At 57.5% G+C, this 27,564-nt stretch overlaps 1 protein-coding gene across 2 annotated transcripts in view; it reads left to right on the top strand.

The window, feature by feature from the left end:
• CAMSAP1 (calmodulin regulated spectrin associated protein 1) overlaps window positions 1–27,564 on the top strand; it is a 44,278-nt gene that overhangs the window by 6,127 nt on the left and 10,587 nt on the right. Inside the window, exons 2-11 of one of the 2 annotated variants that reach the window (XM_045846136.1) lie at window positions 11,459–11,721; window positions 12,773–12,934; window positions 14,681–14,761; window positions 15,566–15,598; window positions 17,926–18,067; window positions 20,302–20,441; window positions 20,534–20,630; window positions 25,900–26,077; window positions 26,404–26,495; window positions 26,936–27,020. In XM_045846136.1, coding sequence (XP_045702092.1) covers window positions 11,459–11,721; window positions 12,773–12,934; window positions 14,681–14,761; window positions 15,566–15,598; window positions 17,926–18,067; window positions 20,302–20,441; window positions 20,534–20,630; window positions 25,900–26,077; window positions 26,404–26,495; window positions 26,936–27,020 — 1,273 coding nt within the window. The remainder of the gene's footprint in view (window positions 1–11,458; window positions 11,722–12,772; window positions 12,935–14,680; window positions 14,762–15,565; window positions 15,599–17,925; window positions 18,068–20,301; window positions 20,442–20,533; window positions 20,631–25,899; window positions 26,078–26,403; window positions 26,496–26,935; window positions 27,021–27,564) is intronic. The other variant, XM_045846137.1, reaches the window with a different exon arrangement.

Raw genomic sequence — 27,564 nt, 5'->3', positions numbered from 1 at the left:
CAATAACGGTCTGAGGTTTTTTTGTCTCTCTCTCTCCTCCTTTCCCTACCTCTCTCTCTAAAACCAATAAATAAAAAATAACAAAATATCAAGCTTCTATTTTGAGATAACTGTGTGTTAACATGCAGTTTTAACAAATCAGGTAGAGAGGTCCTGGGCGCCCTTTATCTGGCTTCCCCAGTGGTAACTTCTGTAACCAGGATGTTGACATTGTATTAATATAATCTGGATACAGAATATTTTATTTCCACCAGGACCTCTTGTTTCCCTGTTATACCCACTCCTGCCTCCCTTCCTTCTGCCTGCTTTGGTTTTATTTTGCTCTTTCCCCCCCTAGTTTCTTGGGGTAGCAACTAAGATTATTGATTTGAAACCTTTCCCCTTTCTAGCTGAAGCATTCAGTGCTATAAGTTTTCCACGGAGTACTGCCTTAGCTGCAGTTCACGTACGTTGATTTGTTGTATTTTCATTTTCATTCAGTTCTGTTTATTTCTCTTTCTTTGATACTTCCTCATTGACCCATGAATTACTTAGAAGTGTAATTTCCAATGTTGAGATTTTCCTGTTTCGTGTTTTTGATATTTTTGGTCAGATTCCATTATGATAACTAATCTTGGTGAGTGCTGTTCTTTTAATAGCCTGGGGTAGGTCTATTTTGGGGACGGTTCCCTGGGCACTTGAAGAACTGTGTGTTCTGTGGTTGGGTGGAGGGCTCTGCGCACGCCCGTCAGGCTCTGCCGGTGGTGCTGTTCTCATGTCTCTCCTTGTTGCAGTTTTGTCCGCCGCTTCCGGGGCTGTTGCAGCCCCTAGCTGTGCGTGCACACGCGTCTGTTCCGTTTCCCTCCCGGCTCTGTCCGTTTTCCTCCGTCCCGAGGTGTTGTCACTTGGTACCTACACCCTCGGGAGCAGGAAGTTCCTGGTGGGTTGAGGCGTTCACCGTCAGGCAGTGGCCCTCTGGGTCCCCAGTCATTTCTGTTCTGTTTCATCAGTATTAACATAGCCATTCCTGCTTCCCAGAACAGACAGCAGTGCTTGCCCGGCATGGCCCTCTCTGCCCTTTCACTCTCAGCCGACCTGAGCTACTGATTTTGAAGTGAGCTGCTTGCGAACGGCAGAGCTGTGTGGTGTGTTTTTGTCCGCTCTGCCAGTCTCCGTCTTTTACTCGGTGGATCTAGTGTATGTGCATTTAATGTAACTGCTGCTACTTGAGGGTTTCAGTTTGACATTTTGTTACGTGTCTCCTTTGTCCGATATTTTCTCTGGTATTTATTGTTGTTATTGGTTTTAGGGTTCCATCTTGATTTATTTATGCTGGTTTTGGGTGTGTCTCCTACAGTTTTCCCCGTGGTTGCTCCGGTGTTGAAATACACGTGTCTGACTTGCAGCCGTTGACAAGTATCGTTTTACCGTCTCTAGGGAGGTGTGGAAACTTTTCTCCACTGCGGCCCCTTGCTCTTCCTACTGTCTTAACCCCGCCGTCTTGAGTGTCCGAGGGTGTCGTCGTCGCCCGTCGTCAGACGTGCGCGGAAGACTTGCCGTCTCTTTCCGCTCTTCTGCCTTCTGCCCTGCTCGTCCAGGAGACTGCTCTTGTCCTGCTCTTCATATCTGGAGGACTTCCTTTAGCCATTCTCCCAAGGTTTGGGGGCACCTCCAGTTCCCCTCTGCCTGCACTGAAGGAGAGTCTCACCGGATGTGGGCTCTGTGGTTGGCGGTCCTTTCCCTTCAGCACCTGAGATGGTGAGCCCCTTGCCTCTGGCCTCCGTGGTTCCGAGGGGAGACCCTCTGTCAGTCGAGGGGCACCCCCCTGTGCCAGCCGTCACGCCACTTGGGCTGCTTCAAAGTATTTTGTCCTCGGTCTTTAGAAGTTGGGTTATGATGTGCCTGCATGTAGGTTCATTTGAGTTTGTTCTCATTGGGTTTACTTAGTTTCTTGAACTCTGTGGGGGTTCCGCCACAAACGGGGAGTTTCCAGCCACCATTCCCTCCGATGCTGGGCATCCTCACTGTCTCTTCGGGGACTCCAGTGATACTCTCCCACGGGCCCCTGGGGCTAGCTCATTTTACTTTGCCAGGGTGCGTTCTGTCTGTTGTTCACGTGGGGTAAACTCTGTCTGTCTGTCCTTAAGTTCCAGGGGCCAGGAAGTGCAGGTCTGGGTCTCCCCCTGTTGGCTGGGGGCCCTGAGGCTCCCTGCTGTGCTGCTGCTCCGGCCTCGGGGGTCCCACACCGGGGTGCCTCCTTTTCCCCCTCTCAGAGTTCTCCTGTGCTGGCCTTTTCTGCCCAAGACCTATAGCTGTGCTTGGTGCAGAGGGTCCTAGACAGGCAGGGCCGTGCCCACCCCGCCCCGCCCCGCCCAGAGGCCCCTCCCGCAGCGGCAGAGGTTTTCTCTTTGTCCTAGGATCCCGTCGGTGTCCCCGTGCTGTGCTCCGCTCCGCTGTGCAGACTCCCTCTTTCCATCTTGCCGGCCTTCGTGCACTTGTCAGTGTGGAGAGCTCTGGCCCACTGTCCGTTGAGACACTGCTTCTGCTTCCACGTTTTCTTTCTTCCCGGTCTCCAGTCACGCTTGCGCGGCCCTCACAGCCTCCCCTCCTCCACTGTGTTTGCCCCGCGTGTGACCTGCCTCCCTGCGGTGCGGGCGGTGCGGGCGTGCGGTTCGCTTCAGCACTGCCTTTTTCTGGTCTAGGGTTCCTGCCGGCTTCTTTTCTAATTGACCAGTCTTTTCTTCTTTCCTTTTAAAAAATAATTTCTGGTTTTGTGCCAAAAATTTTTGAACCTGTCTTTTTTCCCTCTCGCTGTTGTAGGCATACTCACTGGCTACAACATCTGTGGCTGGGACCTCCAGCCAGCGGTCCCGGGGGCCTGTGACTCGCCCCTGGTTTGCGAGGTTCGCTCATGAAGTGTGGGCGCAGCGTTCTTCAGGTTGGCCCTGTGGGGTTCGCTGGGCTTCTGGAGCCTGTGAGGTGGCGGCCCTCCCCAGTTGTGGGGAGACGTGGCCTTATTTCCCCGGGGGCCCTCTCCCTGCCAGCCTTGGTGGTGACGCCTGCGCGCGGTCTCCCAGCGCGTACGGCCCCTCCCTGGTGGGCTCCGCGCTTCGGACCGCCCCTTCCTGTGACCGGGCTGCAGGTCGTGCTTTCCTCTGTCCTCATCTTTCGAGCCCAGCACTGAGCTTGCTGTGGGTGCTGTGTTTTAGTTCCGGAACTTTGGTTCCTGTTAAACTGGTTTTATTTCTCTGCCAGGGACTTCTGTCTTCCCATTGAATTCGAGAGTGCTTACCTTGACCTCCTGGAGCCCGGTGACGATGGACGACGCTTCAGGGTCTGCGATGAGCAGCCTGACACCTGGGTCCGCTCGGGGTTGGCCTCTGTCCATTGTCTTTCTCCTGAGAACTGGCCACATTTTCCTGGCTCTTTGTATGTTGAGTAATTACGGGTTGTGTCCTGCACATTTTGCGTGACACGGTGGCGCAGTTTTCTGGGTCCGGCTAGAATCGTTCGGGTGGCGGAACCTGGCGGTTTGTTCTGCAGATCGGTGCCGTGATCCCGTTGGGTTCGGACCACGGCCTGTTTTGCCGTCTGTGGGCGGGGCTCCCAGCTCAGTCCGGTTCTGTGGGTCTGTCTTGCGTGCGCACAGCCCGGCATTGTGCCCGTTTGTACACAGAAGGAGGGTCCCCTTTCCTGAATCCCCCCACGCTTTGTGGCTCGTCTCCCTCCCCACCCTCTGGCTGGAAGGTAGGGCTGCCCTGGGTTTTGGCTGCCGTGCTGCCACCCCGCAGTTCTGCATGCCCAGGGCCCCTGTTGGGGCGCTGCGGTGACAGAGGCAGGAGAAGGACAGGCGTTCCTCATGCTCCCCACGCCACCTAGGCCCCGCTCCTGGTGCCTCTGGGCAGTAGATGAGTTCCTCTTGGCATTTTGGCTGCCCGCTGTCACTGCGGTTCTGTGACATGGCCGGCTGGCAGAGAAAGGGGCAGTAAAGCCCAGGCTCCCTCCGCTCTCCAGCCTGCAGGGCCCGGTTCCTGGTCCTCTGGCCAGAGAGATGCGGTCTCTCCGCGTTTCGGCTGGGTGTCTGCTGCGGTGCTGAGCCGGGCTGCCCCGGGGTTCAGGTCAGGATAGGAGAGGGACCATTTGGGCACCCTGTAGTGTGGTGGCTTCTCCCAAGTTCTTTCTCTCCTCCCCAGGGTGCCTGCATGAGTTTAGGTGTAGAATCCCCAGGTGGCAGCTTTTGGTCTTTCACAGAGTTTCAGTTGTGCTCAGTAGGGGTGTGGGGGGCTGGGAGGGACTGACCCCGCCCTGGCAGCACCACGGGCTGCCAGTCTGTGAGTCCGTTTCTGCCTCGTGCTGGCTTCTGTTCGGGACGCCTTGTCATGCCGCTCACCTGCTCGCTTCTCATCTGCACTGAGCCCACAGAGCGTTTGGAAGACCGTGGGCATCACCCGAGGCCCGAGGCGTGACCCCCTCCAGGAAGAAGTCACGTCTGCTTCCCGATGCCAGCGGTCGGCGGGCACCCTGCCCTGGTTCGCGGCCTGGGCTGCTCTGAGCCTGTCCGCAGCGCTTCCGAGGGCTGTTCCGTGTCAGGTTTGCGGCTGCTGTCAAGGGGCAGCCTCCGAGGTTCCCAGCCAGAGGCTGCCAGTGTCCCTTGCTCTCCTTGCCGGCCCTGGAGTCCAGATTTGTTCTTGCAGCTTGAGAGGTGCCCGGAGTGCAGCTTACCCCCTTCCTGCCCGCTGGGATGGGCAGATGCTACTGGGGGAGACTAGACTGCACCCCAGGGGAGAATGCTGTCGGGACGCTGGGCTCTCTGGGTTGTGGTCCTCCCCCTGGACTTGGCCTAGTGACCGAGCCTTCACAGGTGTGTCACATTCGTGCCGCCCCTGTAGCCAGTGTCTGCGTCGGGAGGGTCGATGCGCGCTGTGTGGCGCACCGTCCCTGGAAGAACTCGCGCTCCGTCCCTCTGCTGGAGCAGGCACCTTCCTCGCCCAGTACAGCTCACACTGGCCGTGCTCCCTGGTGCTTGTGTTGGAAGCCCTGGGGTGTCGGTGCGTGGGGACGCGTGTCTGTGGAGGAAGGACCAGAGTCGGAGCCTCCCTGGAGTCTCTGAGGTGTGAGTGGGGACAGTCCGTCCTCCGCTGGAGAGAGCTGGCCGCGGGGTCTGCACTCAGCCGCTCCCCGTCCTCGCCTTCCCTCTAGGCCACCTTGCCCCTGGGGAAGTCTGTCCCGAGGCCCTGTCCTCGGGAAGGGCCCATAACCGTGTCGCAAGGTCCCCGAGTCGCACTTGGGGCCTTGTGACGGAGGTGGGGGGTGTCGAGGGTGGGTCGGTCTGCTGCCCACCCGGGTCGGGTGTCACGGTGCCGTGAGCTCCCCGCCGGACCGCAGTGGGCCGGCCCTGCCGTCCGTCTGCCTCGGCGGCGAGGGGGCCGGGGCGTGCGCGCTGGGGCCTCTTGCGCTCCGTCTCAGGGCTCCCTCTGTCCTGGGGCTTCTCTTCCTCTGGGTTCTCAGGGCTTCAGGTGAGGGTTTTGGTCATTTTTTTAATTTTAATTTCAGTCTTTTAAAAAACGTTTCTATTTATTGGGGTGACATTGGTTAATAAAGTCAGAGGTTTCAGGTATACAATTCTACATCATCTGAATGTTGTATTGTGTGTTCGCCATCCCAAGTCAAGTAGTTTTTTTGTTCATTTAAAAATCTTGCCATTGCTGCCCTGGCAGGTGTGGCTCGGTTGGTTGGAGTGTCGTCCTGGAAGTGGAAGGTTGTGGGGCTGGTCCCCGGTCAGGGTGTGTATGGGAGACAGGCTGATCCGTGTGTGTGTGTGTGTGTGTCTCTCTCTCTCAAATCAGAGGGCGTGTCCTCAGGTGAGGATAAAAAAATTTGTCTTTCTGCCTCCGAGCATGGTTGTAGAGACCGCCACCGTTTTTGTGAGCTAACCCTGACTCTCGGGCCCTCCCGAGAGGGCCTGGGGTCTGCCGTCGCCTCTCCCCCGGTGGTTGTAGGCTTCCTCTGTGGAGTGGAGTGGCGTGGGGTCTTGGACGTTCTGACCCTTCGTGGAAGCCTCTGTTAGTTGAGACCGCGTGTCCTGACGGCTCATGGTCGGTGTGCATGTTGCAGGGTTGGTCTAGTCCTCAGAGCCGCGTGGGCCGTTCTGGTCCGTCCACAGGACACCAGTGTGAGGCCTGGTCCCTGGTTTAGTGCTCAAAGTTGTTGCTGTGCTGATTCCAGTTCGTGGGCCACGCGGGCCATCCGGCACAGTGTGCGCAGACTTAGGACCCCTCACCCAGCCTCTCTTCTCCGTGACAGCCCACCACAGGAGTGCCCAGGGCTCTCCTTTCTTGGTCTTCTGGCTGGGCACGCAGCCTGTGCGCTTCCTGCCCCGACCCAGAGAGCCCGTGGGTGCCTCCCCCCGCCACTCCTGGGATCGGGTTTTGTCACCGGTGCCAGCCTGGTGTAGAGGGAAGGGCAGTGGGCCCTGCCGGCTGCCTTGTCTTTCGCCTTCCCGGCACCCCCACGGCAGGGTTCGAAGTCCAGGATCAGAAGATCCCTTGTGTTATGATTACTTTTGTGCTTGTTAGGGAAACAGGCCACTGTAGGAGCCTCTGTCGTGGTGATTCTCCACTAGGAGACCCCCACAGGACATTCGGACAGCTGGTCCGGGAGGGATGGACGGTCCCAGGTGACTGAGACATGTTCTCCCGCCGTGTCATTGCTGCTGCACAGCTTTGTCCCTCGGACTGAGTTGGAGCTGGTTACAGTCTCGGGCCTCGGGCCGGGGGCCGCCATGGCCGCACCTGCTGGGTCCTTGCCCTGCCCCGGGTGCCGCGATGTGGCCTGGGTGGGACGGACGGCACCAGGCAGAGAGCTTCCTTGTCGTGTCATTGTCACCCCGTGGGCAGCACGGCCGGCGAGCACGGCAGCCAGCAGCGTCGCTGAGCTCCAGGCCCTGCGTTGGCTCCCCGACCTCACGTCTGCCTGCATGTAGCCCTCCTCCAGCCCCAGGAGACGGCCCTCTCCGTGTCCGGCCTTCCCACGTGGGGCTGCGCTTCCCAGGGGCTGCGAGGAGGCAGCGGCCCAACATGGCCTGCGTGCACTGGTCCTGCTCCGAGCCCACCCACCGCCCTGCCCTCTGGAGACCTCGTGCCCCGACGCCCTGCTCCCTGGCCAGCTGCCGTCCTTTTCCATTTCCTCCTGTGGTTGGAACCTCTGCCCCTGCACCCTGCCCTCCCACAGGCCCCTGCGTTGCTACCGAGACCTCCAGCGCCCCAGCCAGTGTGCTTGCTCTGCTTGTTGATTTTTGGAGAATGACAGACCGGTGTCACTGCAGACTACTGTCTCTCAGACCTCCTTGCCTTAGGCAGCGTCTCTGTCTGTCTTAGGGCCCCTGTCCTTGCCGGCAGTCCTGCGCTAGGGCGCGTCAGAGCCTCCTGCGCAGCCTCCCGCTTCCCAGGCGGTGTCAGACGGGAGTCCCTCAGCTCGTGGCCGCTGCCACACACTCACCTGCCTCTTCGGTGTCCTTCTTTCTCCCTGCCCTGCCGCCACGGGCAGGGAGCCAGGGCTCCTCCTGGCGTTACAGTCTTGTCCTCCTCCCTTGTGTCCTGGGACACCAGCAGGTAACATCTCGTGGTCTTCCAGCTTCTCCGACCCCTGACCCCCCTGGGCTGGTCCTATCTCTTGTTAGGGGTTCTGGGAGTGCCTTATCCTGCCCTGGCCACAGGCACCCGCAGGCCCTCCTCTGTGGGCACGCAGTTGGTGCCTAGCTGAGGGCCTGCCGGACCAGTCAGCGAGTGACACGCCCAGTGGGTTGCTCCGTGCAGCACTGAGCTGTGCCGTCCCCTGGGAGTCTCCCACCAGGGTCGTCCTCATGTCCCCTGCCTGCTTCCTTTGCCACCCCGCGGTGCCGGCGCAGTGGCTCATCTGGGCCACCGCCGCCCCACGTTGTGTGGGAATTGGCGACTTTTCAGTTGTCTGAAAAGTCATCTCGTCCCCGACTCCGTGGTTGGCCCACGGCAGGTGCACACTGCCGTTTGCTGAGCAGTGAAAAACCCGGGCAACCCTCTTCTGGGTCTGCGGGGGAGATGGGAACCAAGCCCCTGGAAAGCTTAGGACGGTTACACCGGGGCTCCTCTTAAACGAGCTCCGGAGCTGTGCGGAGAGAGCCCTCACGGGGGCCGGGGAGGACGTGGCCGCGGGCACCGGGCGCGAGGCCGGGTGCCCTCCGCGCGGGGCGTGCGTTCCGGAGGACGGGGAGGTCCCGGCACTTGTCTTCAGTGGGCGCGTCGTTTCCCCTGCCCTCCCATCTCTGTCCTCTCCTCCCTCTCATCCGAGGACGTGTTTGTTGATTGTAGAGAGAGGAAGGGGAGGAGGAAGAGGAGGAGAGAAGTATCAGTGGGAGAGAGAAACGTGGATTGGTTGCCTTTCATACAAGCCCTGACCGGGAGTCAAACCCAGAACTTTTCAGGTTGCGGACAGTCGTCCAACCCACTGAGCCACATTGGTCAGGGCGGACTCTCGTATCCCAATTCTGAAATTGATGTGAGGCGTTCACGTAACTCACGTTCACATAGTTATTCTCACTATAGTGTAAAGTTGTTTACATCAATCCACCTATGTTGATACATTTGAAAGTTCCAGTAGAGGGGCCGCCGTGTGGAAGGCATCTCGACTCGGTTGACCGTTGAAGGAAGAGAAACCTGTTTCGGAGCCACGGCTGCTGTTCTCTGCAGCCTTCCCAGGTCCGTGCCCAGGTGGCCTGCGTCTTTCTGCGCCTGTGGCCAGCCCTCCACTCGTGTCTGTGGCCGCCCCCTCCTCCACAGCTGTGCCCTCCAGTGCAGGGAGCTTTGTCTCCTCGTCTTGCAGGCGTCCGCCCTCCTGGAGGGGAGCCCATTAGTTGTCCAGCTCAGAGGAGGGGACTGGGACTAGGGGAGGGGGGGGCATGCAGGTGACTGTGGCATGGAGGGAAGCTGTCATTTTCTGGACACGTCAGAGGGGAAGTCTGCTGGAGTTGCCAGTGGGTTGGCAGGAAGGGAAGAGGGATGATGTCGAAGCCTTTTGTCTGAGCAGCTGACCTTAACCTGAAGTGCAGGAGGGGAACGCCGGCCTGGGAGGCGAGGGAGTTCACTTAGAGGCGGATCAGGCTCCAGGGCCACCAGACCTCCGGGAGGCAGAGGGGCACAGGGGCTCAGGGAAGCGGCTGGGGTCAGGGCGTGCATTGGAGCCACGGGACTGACGGAGGCCGTCTGGACGGTGGGGCAGGAAGCACCCTCCGGTACTTGAGGGAATGAGGGAGGGCCAGCGGAGGGCCGGAGGTGGGGCGGGCGGTGAGCAGGGCAGGAACAGGAGGATGGGGAGGGACAGGTCCTGACGCGGGGGCCTGGCTGACCCTTGTGGCATCCTTCCCCGGCGTCTGGCATGACATTCTGACAGTGTAACAAGGTTGCGGGACTTCCTGGCTCATCGTCTTCTCCTGACTCCCATCCTGTCCAGAGCCAGGTCCTGTCCTCCTGGGCTGCCATCTGTTCCCCGGGCCCGCCTCCTTCCCTCCCGTAGCACCGCCCCCTCACACACCCAGCCTTGTCCCGGGCCCTCTGTGTCATTGGTGCACTCTGCTCTGTGTCAGAAGTCCCGACGGGGTCCGGCTGGGCCCCGCCGTGGTCCACAGGTGCCCACGAAGCCAGGGGCGTGTCCTGCAGCCTGGCAAGGCTGTGGGGTGCTTCACGAGGGCGCGGCCTGGGCGTTCGTGCGCTGTCGGCAATAAGAATGCAAGAGCGAAGCACTGGAAAACGGGGAGGCCGCCCCGCATCAGAGGGCTCACGAAAGTGTGCCCGTGAAGAGAGTGAGGGTGTGGAGAAGATCAGGGCACCCTTTCCCGGGCCTCGGTGCGGGGCGAGGGCTGCGGGCACCCTGGGCACGTCCGCAGTGGGCGGCGTGTGTCGGTGTCGGTGTCGTCATGGGTTCCTCCCCTGGTGTTCTTGGAGCACGTCTCCCAGCGCCCCTGTGGAGGCCAGAAACCAGGGGGTCCTACACCCCCGTGTTGCCCTCTGTGCACGCGCCTGTGCCAGAGTCCAGTGGGGCCCGGCGGGGGCTCACGGCGGCCAACAGTAAAGCAGAGCATCCGTTCCCCGGATCGCACTGGCAGCCCCGCGGATGCCGCCTCCCTCCTCTCTCAGGGTGTCTCGCCGTCCCGTGCTCGCCGCCTCCCGTAAAGGGCGCGCTGTGGGCTCTCCGTGGCCTGTCCGCGTCACAGCACCGCTGCTGCTGTGCTTTGGGGCCGTTACGAAGTGGAAGTCGGGGGGGCTGGAACACAAGCGCTGAGACACCCTGACAGGCGATCAGACAACCGAGCTGACTGCTGGGTGACCAAGGGGCGGGCAGTGTACACAGCATGGAGATGCTGGACGAAGTGTCCACGCCCCTGGGGAGACGGCGGGGCAGCGCCACATTTCATCCCACTCCGAGGAACGACGTGTTTGGTTTAAAGCTTATGAATTGTTTGTTTCTGGAATTTTCACTTAATGTTTTTGGTTTAGTGGGCAACCGAAGCCACAGTAACGGGGCACTGCTGTGCTAGGCTTCCCGAACTCTTCCAGAGGCGAGATTGCTCCGGAACACACCTGCGGGGGAGGGCCCGGGCCCGGAGCACGCGAAAGGTCCTCATGGAAGGGATCAGCTTAGCTCTGCTGACATCGGTGCTTCCCAATGTATTTGCCTCCAGTGTCGCACTTTGGGGGACAGCGACTGACATCTCGCACAGCCAGTGTGAGGGACACTGTTAGGGGACTGCCCACCATGCAGGAGGTGGGGAAGGGGCCTGTGTGTTTGTGTGGGAGGCGGTTTGAAGGCTGTGGACTGCACTGTGGTTCACAGCTGGTTTCTGCCTGTTGTGACCTTGGACACATTGCTTACTTTGTGCCTCATTTCCTCGTTTGTAACACAGGGACAAAAGTTTCAATTTGGTAGCATTGTGGTGACGCTTAAGTTACAAGGCTCATGTGGAGTTCAATGTCCCCGGTCACAGATGGAGGCCGGTCGCCATCGCTCTGCCTCGTGACAGCAGCAGCAGGCCTGGCACTCCCTTCTGCAGGGACTGCGGCGCGTGGCCTCCTTGTCACCTCCAGTGCCATCAGAGGGGGATGCACTCGGCTCCCTCCCCAGAGCTGCTTCTAGGTGTGACCAGGTCGGGCTGCGTCTTGGTTTTCCTGTGGCCCCACTTGCCCCTCAGGGCCCACACCTGCTGCCTGCTGTCCTGTGTCAGGATCGCTGACCTTGAGGTCACGGCAGTGGTGTCACTAAGTGACGTGTATTGCCCACGTTCCCGGGGTGCTGTGAACAGCTTGTTTGCCAGTAGAGAAGATGGGGGTTAGGGACCAGCTGGTGCCTTTAAACGCTGTGAGTTGCCTGTTGTCATCAATGGCTCCTCTGTCCTCGTGGGTGTTTTGAGTGTGGCTGTCACGTTCACGTGGCCATCTCTTCCTTGGCCCAGATAACATCCCTGAGGACCTCAGGGACCCCTTCTACATCGACCAGTACGAGCAGGAGCACATCAAGCCGCCTGTCATCAGGCTCCTGCTGTCCAGCGAGTTGTACTGCCGCGTCTGCAGCCTCATCCTGAAAGGGGACCAGGCAGCCGCCTTGCAGGGACACCAGTCTGTCATCCAGGCCCTGTCCCGGAAAGGGATCTACGTGATGGAGAGCGATGACACCCCCGTGACGGACCCTGACCTCAGCCACGCACCCATAAAGATGGTGAGTGGCCCCACACACTGCCCCTCACTGCCCCCTCCTTGCCCAGTGTGTCGTGGTGTTTGCTGGGGGCGGGTGATGGCCTCTGGTGCCATGGGCCCTCGTGTGGCATGCCAGCGCGCCATGTGACCAGCTGTCCCTCTGCAGCTCAGCTGCATGGACGAGGCAGAGTTATCCCGAGACTTCAAGCGTATGAGGTGCACACGAGTGCCCAGCAGCTGGCCAGGATCTGCACGTGTGGCGGCCTCCTGTGCTGTGCGTGGCGAAGTGCACCTGCTGTCCTGGGCGGTAGGGGCGAGCAGCTTGCCCGCTGCCGTCTGCTGGGGAGCGTGCTGAGCGCCGCCGACGCTCAGGCACTCGGAGGCAGAACTTCCTGCAGATGCTGGGCTGTATGGTTGTTGAGCCCATTCTGTTCTGTTGTTTCCTGTGTATCTTGTAAGTATTTTTGTGCCAAAATAGACAGTTGCCTTTTTCTCCCCAAGGCACCCCCTCCCCACCTGTCTCTGAAAGCCATACCACTGATGTGACTTCTGCAGACCATTCATGGTCTAAGCCTATTTGGTGCCCCCTGCATTGCTTTCACTTAAGCCATTCCCTTGCATTTTAGGGCTGCGGCTTTTGTTTAGTTTTGTTCTTTACTCTTGGACCTTGCGACTGCCGTGTTGTGGGTCAGGAGGGTGTTGCTCAGGTTCTGGGGCGAAAAGGCAGGAAGGCAGTACACGACTCCACCGTGCAGTGCGCCGGTGGCGCCCAGGGTGGTCCTGTGATTGGATACGTCTCTCCGCCCTCTGTGCCTTACCCACAGCCCCTAAGTAAGGACCCTCCAGCCCCTTGGGGTTGTCAGGGAGACGAGGCAGAAGGACAAAGCTCCCCGACCCTGCAGGGCACCAAGCCGGCCAGCCCTGGGGGTGGGGGGGTGCGCAGATAAGGCCTCGCTGTCTCCTCAGGTGGAGAAGGGAGGAAACGCTGGCGGCAGGGTTTTGAGTCTGAGCAGGGTCCCTCGAACCTGGTGGGGGAGGTGCGTGGCGACTCAGGCTGTTGCCTCCGCTTGCAGAGTGCCCACATGGCGATGGTGGACGCCCTCATGATGGCCTACACCGTGGAGATGATCAGCATCGAGAAGGTGGTGGCCAGCGTCAAACGCTTCTCGACGTTCAGTGCCTCGAAGGAGCTTCCCTACGACCTTGAGGATGCCATGGTATTCTGGGTCAACAAGGTGAGTGCAGCTGTGCGGCGGGTCCTCGTGGGTTGTGCTGAGGCCCAGGCCCGAGCAGGGGCCGGCGGAGCTGACGTGCTGCATCCAGAAATGCCTGCTGTGGTCAGTACAGAGGAGGGCAGACCGGGACTCCTCCTGAGCAGGGGGTGGCGGGGTGTACAGAGCATGGCGTGCCCTTAGTCGAAAATGCCAGTGTGTTTATGGTCCAGATGAACTCATGCCTTTTTTCTTAAGCACCTATTTGCTTTAAAGGGGTCCTGCATTTTAGACAGCATTTTGATTAAAAGAAAAATGTCTCCTGAAACACTTTTTTTTCTTTTATACTTAGAAGCTTACAGTGTAATCTTTTATACAATGTATGTAAAGAATAGTTATTTTTTAAAATATTTTATTTATTTATTTTTAGAGAGGGAAGGGAAGGAGAAAGAGAGAGAGAAACATCAGTGTGTGGTCGCCTCTCAAGCGCCCCCTACTGGGGACCTGACCCGCAACCCAGGCGTGCGCCCTGACTGGGAGTCCGGCTGGTGGTGACCTGTGGTCTGCAGGCCGACAACCCTCAGCCCACTGAGCCACACCAGCCACAGCCTGATTCTTCGGTTCTAGCTGCTCTGACGCGTGTGAAAGGGTGTCTGAGGGTGGTTCAGATTCGTGTTCCCCTGGCGATTAGTGACAGGGAGCTTCTTCCTACATGCTTATTGGCCATTTGTGATTTTTTGAGGAATGTCTGTTCAGCTCCTTGCCTGTTTTAAAGTTAGTCTTTTTGTTGTTGTAAGAGGTCTTTTGCATACTCGAACACTAGGTCGGTGAGCTCTGCCTCTCTCTCTCCTCCTTCCGGGCCCTCTCCCCCGCCGGCTGTGGGACGTCACACGCTGGCCACTGAGTTGCATGGCTCTCACCAAGTGTTGTCGCCCCTCACGATGCCGCATCCAAAGTCACGTGTGTCAGCGCCCCCATCAATCGGAGCAGGACACCCCGTCCACATTTCACCGTGAGAGATGTGAACTCACGGCGAAGTCATGGTGCAAGGAATAGCCGTGGGCCCACCACCCAGGCCACGCAGTTAGCGTGCTGTGTACTTGGCTTGTGGCTGCCCATCTCGCCTGAGTCAGCTGTTGTAGCATTTATCTATATCGTTTTTCTTCTTTTTCTTTCAAAAACAATTTTCTACCTTCCCGTCTGTGTTCTTCTTTAATGACGACAGACTCGGTCTGTGCCTTTCCCTCAGATTCCAGCTTTGACCCTGCCCCTCCCTGTCCGCATCAGCTAGTGCTGTTCTCCACGGCAGCGTTTTGTCCTTGCACTTTTTATTTTATCTTTGACTTAGTGACTCCGGGGGAGAGTACTTTAATTTCTGCCAAGTCGCATCGGCTGTGTAAGGAGTGCACCGTGAACGTGGGGTGCGGGTTTGTTTAGGGTTATCTTTGTGTGGTCGGGAGCGTGTGAGCCAGGGTCAGGCTCTCCAGCAGCCTCCTTGTCAGTGGTCTCTGTCGACGGTGACGGAGGACGGTGCTGTGTGCACGCCGTGGGTGTGAGGTGGCAGCCGTGCGTGGTGCCCCGGGGCTGGTGCGGCTGCTGTGCAGCATTCGTGGGCCACGTGGAGTCCCAGACTGCTGCGCGTGCGTCCCCGTCCGGGCGCCCTGCCTCTCGGAGTCGGAGTCAGAACAAGGGAGCGGGGCCCTGGGTGGTGGTGCAGACACCCTTCTTGGGAAGAAGCTGCCTTTTCAGCGTGTTCCTCTGCTCCTCTAGGTGAATCTTAAAATGAGAGAGATCACTGAGAAGGAAGTGAAGCTGAAACAGCAGCTGCTGGAGAGCCCGGCCCATCAGAAGGTAAGGCCGTTGGACTGCTCGGCGCTGCCCTCTTCCCCTTTCTTTTCCCTCAAGACGGGAGCGGGTCTCCTGCTCCCCGCAGGCTGGCTCTGTGGCACCTTGGTGGCAGTGGGCATGCAGCCTGCACCCCCTCTCCCTGGCCGGGGCGTCTGCATATAACTGGGGGTGAAGGGGATGTTGGGGGCTCTGGGGGTTCTGGAAGTTAGCTTCTACAGATGGGCAAGTGAGGAGGTGCCTACTGCCAACAGCATCCTGCACACCTGTACACGCCTGGGCGGGCCCGGGAGGCTGGCGCTGTACCCTGACACCCTCTGGGGCTTCGGGCGGGGCCGCACGGCGCGCCCGAGGAAGTGATGCGGGTGGTGTGGGTGCGTCCCGGTCGCTTCTGCCCGTCCCCCCCGGCATGGGTCTCTTGCCCAAGCACGTGTGCGACTGAGTCCTTGTCCCTTGAACGCGTGTGTGATGTGGTCCAGCCGTGTCTGCGGTCTGCCGGCATCCCCTCCGGGCTGTGGGGATACGTGGGCACCACACGCGTGCCTGCTCTTGCTCCCCCTGTTCGCAGACGAGACAGAGGACGTGCTGCCCCTCCCCCGAGGTGCGGCCGGCGTCTGTCCCGTCTGGTGTGCAGCCCGGCCTCCCACGGAGGCTAGTGTCGTGGAGGTGCCCATGACTTGCCCCTTTGGATCGTGGGCACTGATTTCCTCATGTCCACCCTGCGTCCACGTGTGTATGATGTCCATCCACACGTGGGCCTGGCCTGCTGACACTCCTCTCCTGCCTTCTTCCTCCCTGCCTCCCGAGAAGTCTCCCTCCAAGTGGTACTGGAAGCTGGTGCCCGTAAGTGGACTTCGCGTGCACCGCCGCCATCAGCGCCATCCTGTGCAGTCGCCTGCTTCCATTCCCAGCCGCTCGCACCGCACCTGTTTCTTTTGTTTGATCGTCCTCCTAGTGTCGTGGTTGTCCGTGGTGTAGTGTGAGCGGCAGCCTGGCCAGGGCCGAACGGCCGCATTTCGTAGCTAATGGGGCACTTGGAGCTCTGAGTCGCACTTCACAGGGCGCGTGGCGTGGTTCTGCCGGTGTCCGAGGTAGTGTCACAGCCAGTGTTTCACGTTCCTGCTCGTGGACACAGTCACTCTGCGGTGGACGTGAGTGTAAGGGCACGGGCGTTCTCTTTTCTGAGAAGGACTGACGAGACAGACTCCGAGCGACCCTTCGTCCTGTCTGTTCTGAGGGACCGTCCCTAAGGTGGCATGCCGTGTCTCCATGCGTGACAGCTGGTGACAGGTGATCACTGGCCAAAGGCCCTCCCCAGGCAGGGGTTTCCTGAGCCCCAGGAACAGAGGTGCGCCTTCCCGTAAGCGGGAAGTGCGAGGGCAGCTCGCTCCTCGGTCCCAGCCTGGAGGGAAAGGTGTGTATCTGCGGGGGTCTGGAGCCCCCTCCCCTTGCAGACTCGTCCTCTGCCTTGTCCTTCCTTTCCCCTTCCAGGCGGCTTAGCCTCAGGTGGTGTCACGCAGGCGTTCCCCTGGAGACAAGCTGGGGGCGGGCCCTGTGAGCGGTGCTGCGGGCTGTTGGGTCGCCGCTGGTTCTGCTCTCTTTGGAGCATAGTGATAACCAAGCAGAGAGAACGCCCTTAATGAACGTTCACGGTCTTCTAGTTTGAGATCTGGAAGCTGAAGAGCTCAGTGTTAAAGCAGTCACGTGCTGTAGCGAGGGGCCAGCCCGAACTTCAGTGGTGCTGCAGGAAGGGGTGTCCGATGAGAGCGAGGGGTCCTGGACGGCGTGACCGGGGCTGGCGCCTTTCCAGTGTCCTTCCAGCAGTGGCTCACTGTGACCTCGGGGCCACGCGTCCAGCAGACGGCTGGTGGGGACATGGGAGGGAGGCCTCCCCAGCCCCTCCGCGGCCCCGAGGGTTAGCAGACCTGGCGGGAAGGCAGCTGGCTCCGCAGCGTTTCCCCGACCTTAAGTTTGCTCCATCCATTTTCCGTCGAGAAACCATTTGCTTCACTGCATGCTGTGGTCGGTCACCCTGTGTGCTGTCTGTCCGTCTGTGTGGGAGCTGGCCTGGCGCATGCCCCAGCGTCTGCATGCTGGAGCCGGGACCCGCCCGCGTCATGGCCTGTGCCGCGGCCCGAGAGGCAAGTTACAGTCTGTGGCGACACAGACCTGGGACATGAATGAAGCCTCGGTCGTTTCAAAAGAATGTGACAGAGCTTTTCTGCTCAGTGTCAACTTCGGTGATTCTGCACTGTGTGTTTCCTGAGACACCGACTCGAAATTCCAGGTGGTGAGAGGCTTTCTCTCTGGGTCGACCTCTGCGCAGCTGCGCGCTCCCTGCCGCCAGGACAGGCTGCTGGTTTCTCCCTCCAGTTCGTCTGGCGTGTGTCCCTCCTCCGGGGAGTGTGGCTGCGGGACACGCCATGTTATAAAGCTGCCTGGTGAACGTTAACGCAGAGAACCGGACAGCAGGACGTGTGGGGCGGGTGCCCGTGCCCCCCCGCCGCCCCCCGCCAGTGGCATGGTCTGTGTGCCTCGCCTGCCCCTGGGTGATGGGGGCCGGGCAGCCCGACTCAGCACACGCCCCTCTACGGGCGAGGCCCGGCCCCCACAGAGCACCCGTCCTGCATGGCACCCTGCACGCTGTGCTCGGTCTGCTATGCCCTGTTGGCCAAGGATGGGGAAGTGTGTCTCATCGGGTCTCGGAAAGTCCTTGAACTGGATACCAATGCCATTTTATATTTTTTAAAATCACCTAACGCGGTGAACACTGCTAACCCTGAGAAAAGGAATTCAGAGGCTTCCGAGCATGAGGGTGTCCATACTGGCCTCTCATCCGTGTGCAGCATGTGGCGTGGGGCAGAGTGGCCGCGCCTGCTGCCTCCCCCGGTCTGTGCTGCGACACTCCGAGGGGCGGGGCCCTGCCGTCGAGAGTGGGGGCTCCCGTCACCCGGGGCAGCCGGGAGCGCAGTGCCCGGCCTTGGCACGCGTGCCCCGGGTGCAGGTGTAAAGTGTGCGGCCCGGGCAGCCTGAGCACTCCCCTGTGATGGCCTCGTGCCAGCCTTGTCCAGCGGGCGTTACGCGGCCTCTCGGTGTAACAGGCTCCCGTGACGTGGGCGGTAGTGGAGGCACCTCATGTGTAGGGACTGTCTTCCTTTTGTCAACCGCAGGTGCGCTACCGCCGAGAGCACCTGTCCACGAGGCAGCCGCCCTACTTCCCGCTGCTGGAGGACCTGATGCGGGACGGCAGTGACGGGGCCGCGCTCCTGGCCGTGGTGCACTACTACTGCCCGGGGCACATGAAGCTGGACGGTGAGTGCGGGCCCCCGAGCACACCCGGGGGCTCGTGGGCCCAGACGCGGGACCGCCCAGGAGCACCACGCCCCCAGCCCCCAGTGCCAGCGGGGGTGGTGTGTGCACACCTGGCGGCGGCAGCGCAGGGCTGTGAGTGTGGTCGTTGTGACTCCTCTTCGGCCTCAAGCGTGGCGTGCTGTTGTCAGCCCTGCCACGGGGATTTGAAACAGGTGGCACTTCGTGTGGGGTGGAAAACAAGTAAAGCTTGCATCTGTCCTCGGGCCGTGACGAGTGACTCTCGGGCTTGTCAGTGATGCCAGGTGTCCCCACAGGGTGCCCCCAGCCTGACGGTGGGAGGGAGAGCGAGTTGACGCTGTGGATGACGCCGTGGGGAGGTCTGTAAGGGCCACGGGGACAGGAGCGCCAGCTCTGGTTTGCTGAGCACTCTTCTCTTTGAGGCAGGAAGTGCAAGGCTGAGGGAATGGCCGGAACACAGCCCCACAGGTGACATGTTCGTGGTAGACTCTAGTGTCGGGGGGGTGAGCTGGTGACGGTCCTGCTCCTGCTTCAAGTACGGAAGTGCTGGGTAGTGTGGTCTGTAGGCAGAATCGTTTTTAAAGCACATAGCCGAACTTGAGAGAAGGGGAGAGTCTGGGTGCCAGGAGACGTCTTAGGGTGAAAACCCCTGAGTGGGCACTGGCCGCTCTGGGTCTGTTGTGCCTGTCTGGCCGTGGGGGGCTGTGGGTGGGCGGGAGGTGTGGGCAGGACGCTGGAAGGGGCTGGGAAAGCTCCTCTGCCAGCCAGGAAGGGACTAGGGAGCTTGTCGGGTGCTTGGGGCCTGGGCTGGGGGTGGGCTTCCTCAGCGTGGCCGTGATTGAGGCCACAGAGGAACCTCAGCCCATTGTGGCGCTCGGCAGCTTCCCCACAACGCGGCGAGGCGAGAAACCAGGGTTGGAAGATGCAGCCTTTCTCCCCAGCCCTCTGACACCTTCAGTCTCAGACGCCAGAGACAGTGTCTCTCGGGTCACCCGGGAGCCGAGGTGGAGTTGGCTGGTCTGAGCCCTGAGGGCAGGGTTGCCGTCTGCTGCCCACCGGTGCATTCCAGCCGTCAGAAGTCGTGCTGGGGACAGCCTGGTGGCCGGCGGCGAGTAGACCAGCGAGCGGCGCCCCTCCCTGCCAGGCCTGAGAGGCGCAGCTCCCAGTGTGCTTCTGTGTGCTCGTAATATTTCACGGGCATGATTTTTTAAAAGATTTTATTTGTTTATTTTTAGAAGGGAAAGGAGGGAGAGAAATATCAACCTGTGGTTGCCTTTCATGTGCCCCGACTGGTGACCCTTTGGTTCGCAGGCCGACCCTCATCCACTGAGCCATACCCGCCAAGGCTCATGATCGTAGTTTTAAATGAAAGAAACATCTCTCAGCAATAGGAATGTACCCGGTTACTCAGCCTACACCCAGTTTGTCTGAGGACCCCTAGAGCTGGGGTGTTGTCTAGGATGGAAGTCCCCGGATCAGGCTGCCTCGAATCCTGCTTGCGCCTGCTTCCAAACCCTCAAAATTGACTTCTTAGGGTGTGTCACCCAGCTGCCTGTCTACTTATTTACAGGCAGAATTAACTTACTCATCAGTCCGGCTCCTTCTAATTTAGTTTTGAGTGGCCTTGTCCAAGAGTCTCCCACTCACACTCCGAAAGAGGGGGCCGAAAGAGGGGGGCGTTTTAATGGCCCTCGAGACCCCTGTGCTGGGATCTGCTGCCTGAGGGTCTGGCGCCCCGCAGAGCAGCCGGGAACGGAGAACCGGCCGCCCCGGTGCTGTGCCGTGGCGGGGGGCCTGCTCCGCACAGTCTCCTGGATGTCGGGACCGGGTGTCACCATGTCATCTCGTTTTCGCAGCCCCCACCAGTGGTTAAGCGTTAACCAGCTTTATCACGTCCCTTTTGGAACCGAACGGGGGTGGTTATTGCCCGTTTTGGAAGCCCAGTTTTAAAATCTCAAGTAATTTTTGTTATTTTTTTTGATGTTAACAGTTTAAATGAGAGCCTAGAGATTTCTCAGGTCTTTTTGTTGAGTGTTTTCTTCCTGTAGTTGTTGTTACTTGTGATACTCATTGTGATGTTTAAATCTCTTAGTGTTGTAACCTGTCGCCACTGCCTGCCCGGAAGATGTTTCTCAGTTTGGAATTTTCTGTATGTACACACGCTTACGAATCAGAATACCTTTCTAATGAATTGCAGTGTTCTTTTTCTCTGTTAGATATATGCCTGAAGGAGGTAACGTCCATGGCTGACAGTCTGTATAACATTCGGCTTCTGAGAGAGTTCTCCAATGAATACCTTAACAAATGTTTTTACCTCACTTTAGAAGACATGCTTTATGCTCCCTTAGTGTTGAAGGTAAGAATGAATTATTAAATAACACATGTTTTTAAAACCACACGTGAGTAAGCTGCTCATCATGATCTCCGTTTTGTGGTGTTTTCTTGTAGCCAAACGTTATGGTTTTTATAGCCGAACTCTTCTGGTGGTTCGAGAACGTCAGACCAGATTTTGTCCAACCCAGGGATGTTCAGGAGCTGAAAGATGGTGAGTGACAGCTGCTTCCTGCTGGAGAGTCCCGCACGCGGAAGGCGGCCCTGACCGCTTCCTGGGCTTCTGTGCGGCAGTGGTGTCTGAGTCTGAGTGGCCTCTTGTGGGAGCGCAGGCCTCGCCCTGTCTTCACTGCCTTTCTAGTGCTCTCCCACGTGGTGCTCAGCCTGTGCAGCCCGGGGCCCGTCCTTGTCCCAGACCAGAGCCGAGGGGCCGCAGGAGTCCGATGTGCTTCCGCGGTGGGAGGTGCAGCTGTGTCGAGTCTGCTGGCTATTCCCGCCTGCAGGGCCTCCCGTTTGCCCCGCCCGCAAGGCAGAACACACCCACGTTCAGCAGAGTAAGATAACCCGCCCATCTTGAGAATCTACGAGGGCGGGCTCCCCACCCCCCAAACTGGAACTGTGTTCTGGAGCACGGGCCCCCCGTAGTCCAGGTTTCCCCCACCAGGTGAGTGTCTAGGAACCCACCTGGATCAGTGCACCGGCTGGTGGTGGTGTGAGAGGCTGCGTGAAAAAAAAATCAGTGAAAAATTTTTTTGAAGACAACGTATTCGCCCATTCTTTCTTTTTTTAAAAAAGATTTTATTTATTTATTTTTAGGGAGGGAGAAAGAGAGAGAGAAACATCAATGTGCAGTTGCTGGGGGCCGTGGCCTGCAATCCAGGCATGTGCCCTGACTGGGAATCGAACCTGCGACGCTTTGGTTCTCAGCCTGAGCTCAATCCACTGAGCTACGCCAGCCAGGCCATTTCATGATGGGTGATCTACAAGTGCGCCTGCCCACACCATGCCAAGTGCTCAGCAGTTTTTGACCAAAAATGGCATAACCCCCATGCCCCACCGTCCCTATTCACCCGATCTCACCCTGGGCAACTATTTTATTTTTGCCTGGCTTAAAAAAGTCCTCAAGGGGAAACATTTTGCTGATGTGAAAGAGTGAAACAAGAAACTGCAGAAGCACTGAAAGGCATCAAAATAGACAAGTTCAAAAACTGTTTTGAGCCCTGGCTGGTGTGGCTCAGTGGATTGAGCGCCAGCCTGCGAACCAAAGGGTCATTGGTTCGATTCCTAGTCAGGGCTCATGCGTGGGTTGCTGGCCAAGTCAGGTCACCAGTCGGGGGCATGTGAGAGGAAGCCACACAGTTAAAAAAACAACAACAAGAAACTGTTTTGAGCAGTGGGAAAAAGTCTCAGTAAGCGTATTGCTTCAAATGGAGGGTACTTTGAAGATGACTGAAGTTTAAACATGTGAGAATAAATACACAATTTTTTCCTGCATTTTGTACTGTTTTAATCATTGTCCAAGTACAGTTTTCTTCCTTTTACTCCCATTCCAGCCCACCCACCCATCCCTCCCCACCTCCCTCCCATTACCACCCTCCCCCTAGTTTTTGACCATGTGTCCTTTAAATTTGTTCCCGTGAACCCTTCCCATTCTCCCCTGAAATTCCCTCCTCTCTCCCCTCTGGTCACTGTCAGTCTGTCCCCTATTTCAGTGTCTTTGGCTATATTTTGCTTGTTTCTTTGTTTTGTTGTTTAGGTTCCTGTTAAAGGTGAGATCTCATGGTATTTGTCCCTCACTGCCTGGGTTATTTGGCTTAGCATAATGCTCTCCAGTTCCATCCAAGCTGTTGCAAAGGGTAGGAGCTCCTTCTTTCTTTCTGCTGCATAGAATTCCATTGTGTAAATGTACCATAGTTTTTTGATCCATTCATTTACTGATGGGCATCTAGGCTGCTTCCAGCACTTGGGTATTGTAAATCGTGCTGCTGTGAACATCGGGGTGCAAAGGTTCTTTTGGATTGGTGTTTCAGGGTTCTTAGGATAAAGTCCCAGCAGTGGAATTGCTGGGTCAAAAGGCAGATCCATTTTTAGTTTTCTGAGGAAGTTCCATACTGCTTTCCATAGTGGTTGTACCAGTCTGCAGTCCCACCAGCAGTGCACTAGGGTTCCCCTTTTCTCCACAACCTCTCCAACACTTGTTGTTTGTTGCTTTGTTTATGATGGCCCATTCTGACTGGTGTGAAGTGGTATCTCACTGTGGTTTTAATTTGCATCTCTCTGATAGCTAGCGATATTGAACATCGTTTCATGTGTCTTTAGATCCTCTGTATGTCCTCCTTGGAGAGGTGTCTGTTTAAGTCCTTTGCCCATTTTTTAGTTGGGTTGCTTGTCTTCTTAGAGTGGAGTCGTGTAAGTTCTTTATGTATTTTGGAGATTAAACCCTTGTCTGAGGTGTCATTGGCAAATATGTTTTCCCATACAGTTGGTTTTCTTTTTATTTTGATACTGTTTTCTTTAGCTGTGCAGAAACTTTTTATTTTGATGAGGTCCCATTTATTTATTCTTTCCTTTATGTCCCTTGCTCTAGGGGACATGTCATTAAAAAAGTTTCTGCGTGAAATATCTGAGATTTTCCTACCTACTTTCTCCTATAGGACTTTAATGGTATCACGGTTTATATTTAAGTCTTTTATCCACTTTGAATTTATTTTTGTATAAGGTGTAAGTTGGTGCTCTAATTTCATTTTTTTTGCACGTAGCTGTCCAGTTCTCCCAACACCATTTGTTGAAGAGGCTATTTTTACTCCATTTTATGTTGCTGCCTCCTTTGTCAAATATTAATTGACCATAGAGACTTGGGTTTATTTCTGGGCTCTCTGTTCTGTTCCATTGGTCCATGTGCCTGTTTTTATGCCAGTACCAGGCTGTTTTGATTACAGTGGCCTTGTAGTATAGTTTAGTGTCAGGTGTTGTGATCCCTCCTGCTTTACTCTTCTTTCTCAAAATTGCAGCAGCTATTCGGGGTCGTTTATGGTTCCATATAAATTGTTGAAGTGTTTGTTCTATGTCTGTGAAATGTGAAATAAGCCATTGGTACTTTAATAGGAATTGCATTGAATGTGTAAATTGCTTTGGGTAGCGTGGACATTTTGATGATATTAATTCTTCCAATCCGTGAACACGGTATATGTTTCCATTTGTTTGTGTCTTCCTTGATTTCTCTCCTCAGTGTTATGTAGTTTTCTGAGTACAGGTCTTTTACCTGTTTGGTTAGGTTTATTCCTAGGTATTTTATTTTTCTTTTTGCTATTTCAAATGGGATTTTTTTTCTTGATTTCTGCTTCTGAAATACACAATTTTTTATAAATGAATTTTAGGTTCCCCCTCATATAAAGTTTCCAGGAGGTGATATGGGAAAGTGTGTTTTTGTCCTTCTGATTTCTTATATCAAAACATTAGGCACAAAGGAAAACATGATTCAGCCATATTAAAATAAGACCTTTCTTTTTCATTAAAAGATTATAAGAACAATAAAAATAAATAAGCTAGCTGTTCCAGGGGAGAAGATACGTGGCCACTGCCAGTGGTAACTGGCGCCTAGAATATGTAGAAAGCTCGGTCGCAGCAGTGAGCAGAAGAAAAACCTGCAGAAAAACGAGCAGGAGACTTGACCTTGGCTAGGCACTTCGTGAAAGTGGGACTCCGTGTGCCCACTTGCTTGTGGAACGATGCTCACCTTGGTGGTCCCAACTAAAGCCATTGTGACCCCGCCAGACTGCTGGGGGGCAGCCGAGCAGAGCCGGGTTTGGGCTGCGCCGAGGGCATGTCTCTCCGCCCGTCCCCAGCTTGGGCACCTCGGTGTCTCCCCTCACTGGGGGCCCGCAGCCTGTGCTGCCTCCCGGTTCAGCCCCATCCCGGCACCGACAGGGGCCCCGGAGGTCTCCTCCACGCCCACCCACCTCTGCTGTGGGCCCCACTGCTTTCTCAGGAGCCCCTGACTCCCTGTCTCCTGGGCACGCGGCGCACCCAGCAGCCAGTTGTCAAGCAGGAGCGGGGTGCAGAGTGCTGTGGGGTGCGCGCAGGTAGAAGGGGTGCACGCAGGTAGAAGGGGTGCGCAGGTAGAAGGGGTGCGCAGGCAGAAGGGGTGTGCAGGCGGAAGGGGCGCGCGCAGGTGGAAGGGGTGCGCGCAGGTGGAAGGGGTGCGCGCAGGTAGAAGGGGTGTGTGCGCAGGTAGAAGGTGTGCGCGCAGGTAGAAGGGGTGTGCGCAGGCGGAAGGGAGCAAAGGCATGAGTGAAGCTGCACATGTCTTACTGGTGACTGCTTCTTGCCGGCTGGGTCTCGGCACATGGAGCCCCCGCCTCCTTGGCTTTCAGGATGCACAGTAGTTGGTCGCTCTTCCCACGCGGCGTGGGCTGTGTGACTAGTCTCTGCACACTGCTCACTAGGTCCCTGCTGCCCATATGTCTTGGGCAGACCCCCAGATTGCCCCTCCCCTGACTCGGCCTCCCTTGGCTGCTGCCTGGGCCTGCTGGCTCCCCTGGATGGCCTCTTCCTCCCTGTCAGGCCCAGCCCATGCTGGGGGCTGGCAGAGGCCGGAGGGTGGGGCAGGCTCTGCAGGGCCACGTGCCATCTTGCCGGAGGCCTCGGCAGGTCTCCGAGCACAGGGCGGGGGTGTGCGGTGTTGCTGGTTCCTCACCGGGAGGAGTGCCCTCGTGTGCAGATGCTCAGAGCTCCAGGGAGTCTGGGAATTCAGGTCTTGAAGACACAGAAGTCCCTGTCCCATGTGTCAGGATCCTCGTGACAGCCTCCCAGCAGCCGGCTTTCCCAGCAGCCGGCTTTCCGGGCCGCCAGTCCCAGGGCCGCCGCTGAGTGCAGCTCTGTGATGTGGGCCTCATGTGGTTCTTGGCTGCCTCTTGCCGTCCCCTCAGCCTCCAGCAGGCTCAGGCCAGCCACCCACATTCCCGTCACCTCAGCCTCTGCATCCCCCCTGCTGGCCACTGCCTGGGGGCTGCCCCACGTGCCGGAGCCATCTGGGCTCCAGTTGCCATGTTGCTAGGGCCTTGTCGCCAGCCGTCCAGGGATGGTCCGACCCCCACGTCCAGCTCCTGCCTCCCTGGACTGGCCCTGGAACCACTGCCTCGGGCCAGCACTCGGGGAGCCACCTTGGAGACTGGGCTCCTGGTCAGCTCCGGAGCTGACGTGGCTGCTGGGTGGCAGGTCACTTGCTACAGGCTGCTTGTTGGTTTCACTGCTTCTAATTTGTATCGTGTCTTTACGTTTCGATACAGTGTTCACAGTAGTCATTGCTACAGGGTGTGTTTGTTAAACTTGAAACCAGTTTTTTTTTGGAGAAGTTTGGTTTCAAGTAAAAGCAGAATTATTTTGGGTGCTTACAAAAGTTGCAGGGTGTTTTGGAGTGATTCTTGTTGATGTAAGTAACTGTAAATAATAAGAATATTTCTGTACAATTTCTCCTTCTGCAGTGAGAACTGTGTCACACCAAAAAAGCAGCCGGCCCCCTGTTCCTATCTCCAACGCCACCAAGCGCAGCTTCCTGGGCAGCCCCGCGGCGGCGAGCCCGGCCGAGCTGCAGCCCCCCACCCCGCTGCCAGCCGAGGGCTGCCACCGGCACCACCTGCACCCCGAGGAGCCCGAACATCTGTGAGTGTCTCTGCTCTTGGAGTTGAGTTACTGTCCTGCCGCTCGTTCCCGTCCCCGGGAGATGGTGTGCCGCACACCCATCCGTCAGACCGCCCCAGACGCCAGGGTGTCCCCCGTTGCAGTTCGGGTGGTCCACCCCGAGTTTGACGTTACTGGCATTCTTTTGGTTCTTTCTTTTTAATAACTGATCTTTCTCAGAGGATCAGTGAATTTCTCACAGACAGGGTAAACTCGTGATGGCCTTTGTAGTTTCTTTTGCATTTGCTTTTGAACTTGAAGATGGCTAAACCAGTGGTTTTTCTCTCTGTTCTTTCTCCTAAATTTAGGGGGAAAGGGGCTTCCGCATTTAGCCCGTCGCACCCTCTGCTGCCCCTGAGGCAGAAACAGCAGAAGACGGTGCAGGGAGAGGACGCGCCCGGTAAGACCGCCCTCCCTCTCCTCACGGCAGCCTGTCTGTCTGGACGGGGGTCCTCAAGGGTCAACTCCTGCTGCGCGCGGTAGCCTCAGTTAGCGCCGTGGCGGAACAGATGTCATTGGTGTCGACGTGCCTGGAATTTGTTGTCTTTATAGTGGAAATACCGCTGAAATCCAGTAGACTGTGTCGAGTGTACAGAAAGTGGCTGTGTTGCGCTAAGCACGGACTGAGATGTATTGATGCTCAGGGTTCTGATTGTTGTGTTTCATGGTTCACACTGATCACTGTCGAGGCACACGCCGTGAGCCCTTGACACTGTTGAGTTGCGTTGTTGCCGTGAGAAACATTCCCGTGAGAACTGGTTCTTGGGCTGAAAGAGTTTTAAATGGCACAGAATTGATTACTCACCGCGGCGCACACTGACCGCTTCCTCCACCCTGCAGATCAGCGGCACCGGTCCAATTCCCTGACTCGCGTGGACGGGCAGCCACGGGGAGCAGCAGTGGCGTGGCCAGAAAAAAAAAACAGGTGAACTGTCAGCCTACTCTCAATTTCTGTGCGAAACGTTCCTTAGACTAGCAGCAGCCTCCTGCCGCAGCCCAGGACCCCAGGCACTGGGACGTCTCCTGCGGCCCCGCTGCTCTTGAGGGAGGGTGTCGTGCGGGCGGGGGCGCAGCGGGCGGAGTCAGGGGCGGGTGTGCGGGATGTGCAGGAGTAGGGGCCGGTGCCGCTCTGCGCGGCGCTGACTTCCACTGCAGGAGGTGTGGTCCCTTTTCACGCACTGGGTTTCCTGTTGCAGCATTCAGTCAACCTAAAGTTGATTTAAAAGTATTTAAAGTATTAAAGTATTTTCACTTTAATTTCCAGTATGATAATGGTTAATAATGATAACTCGGATAAGTAGCAGCTCTTTGGGGTCCTCGGCAGTTTAAGGGAGCAAAGGGGCCCCGGGGGCAGAACGTTTGGCGGCTGTTACGGCAGCGGCCCTGGTCTGCCCTCCGTTACGGTCCGTGCCCTCTTCACAACTGATGCTGCCGTCACGCCCTGTTGGAGTCGCCTCTGGTGTGGCAGC

This window comes from Phyllostomus hastatus, unplaced genomic scaffold (genome assembly GCF_019186645.2).
Source record: "Phyllostomus hastatus isolate PE091 unplaced genomic scaffold, TTU_PhHast_1.1 phas_contig_495, whole genome shotgun sequence".
Classification (NCBI taxonomy): domain Eukaryota; kingdom Metazoa; phylum Chordata; class Mammalia; order Chiroptera; family Phyllostomidae; genus Phyllostomus; species Phyllostomus hastatus.
The sequence above is the reverse complement of the archived record's forward strand: the minus strand, read 5'-3'. Positions and strand labels throughout refer to the sequence as shown.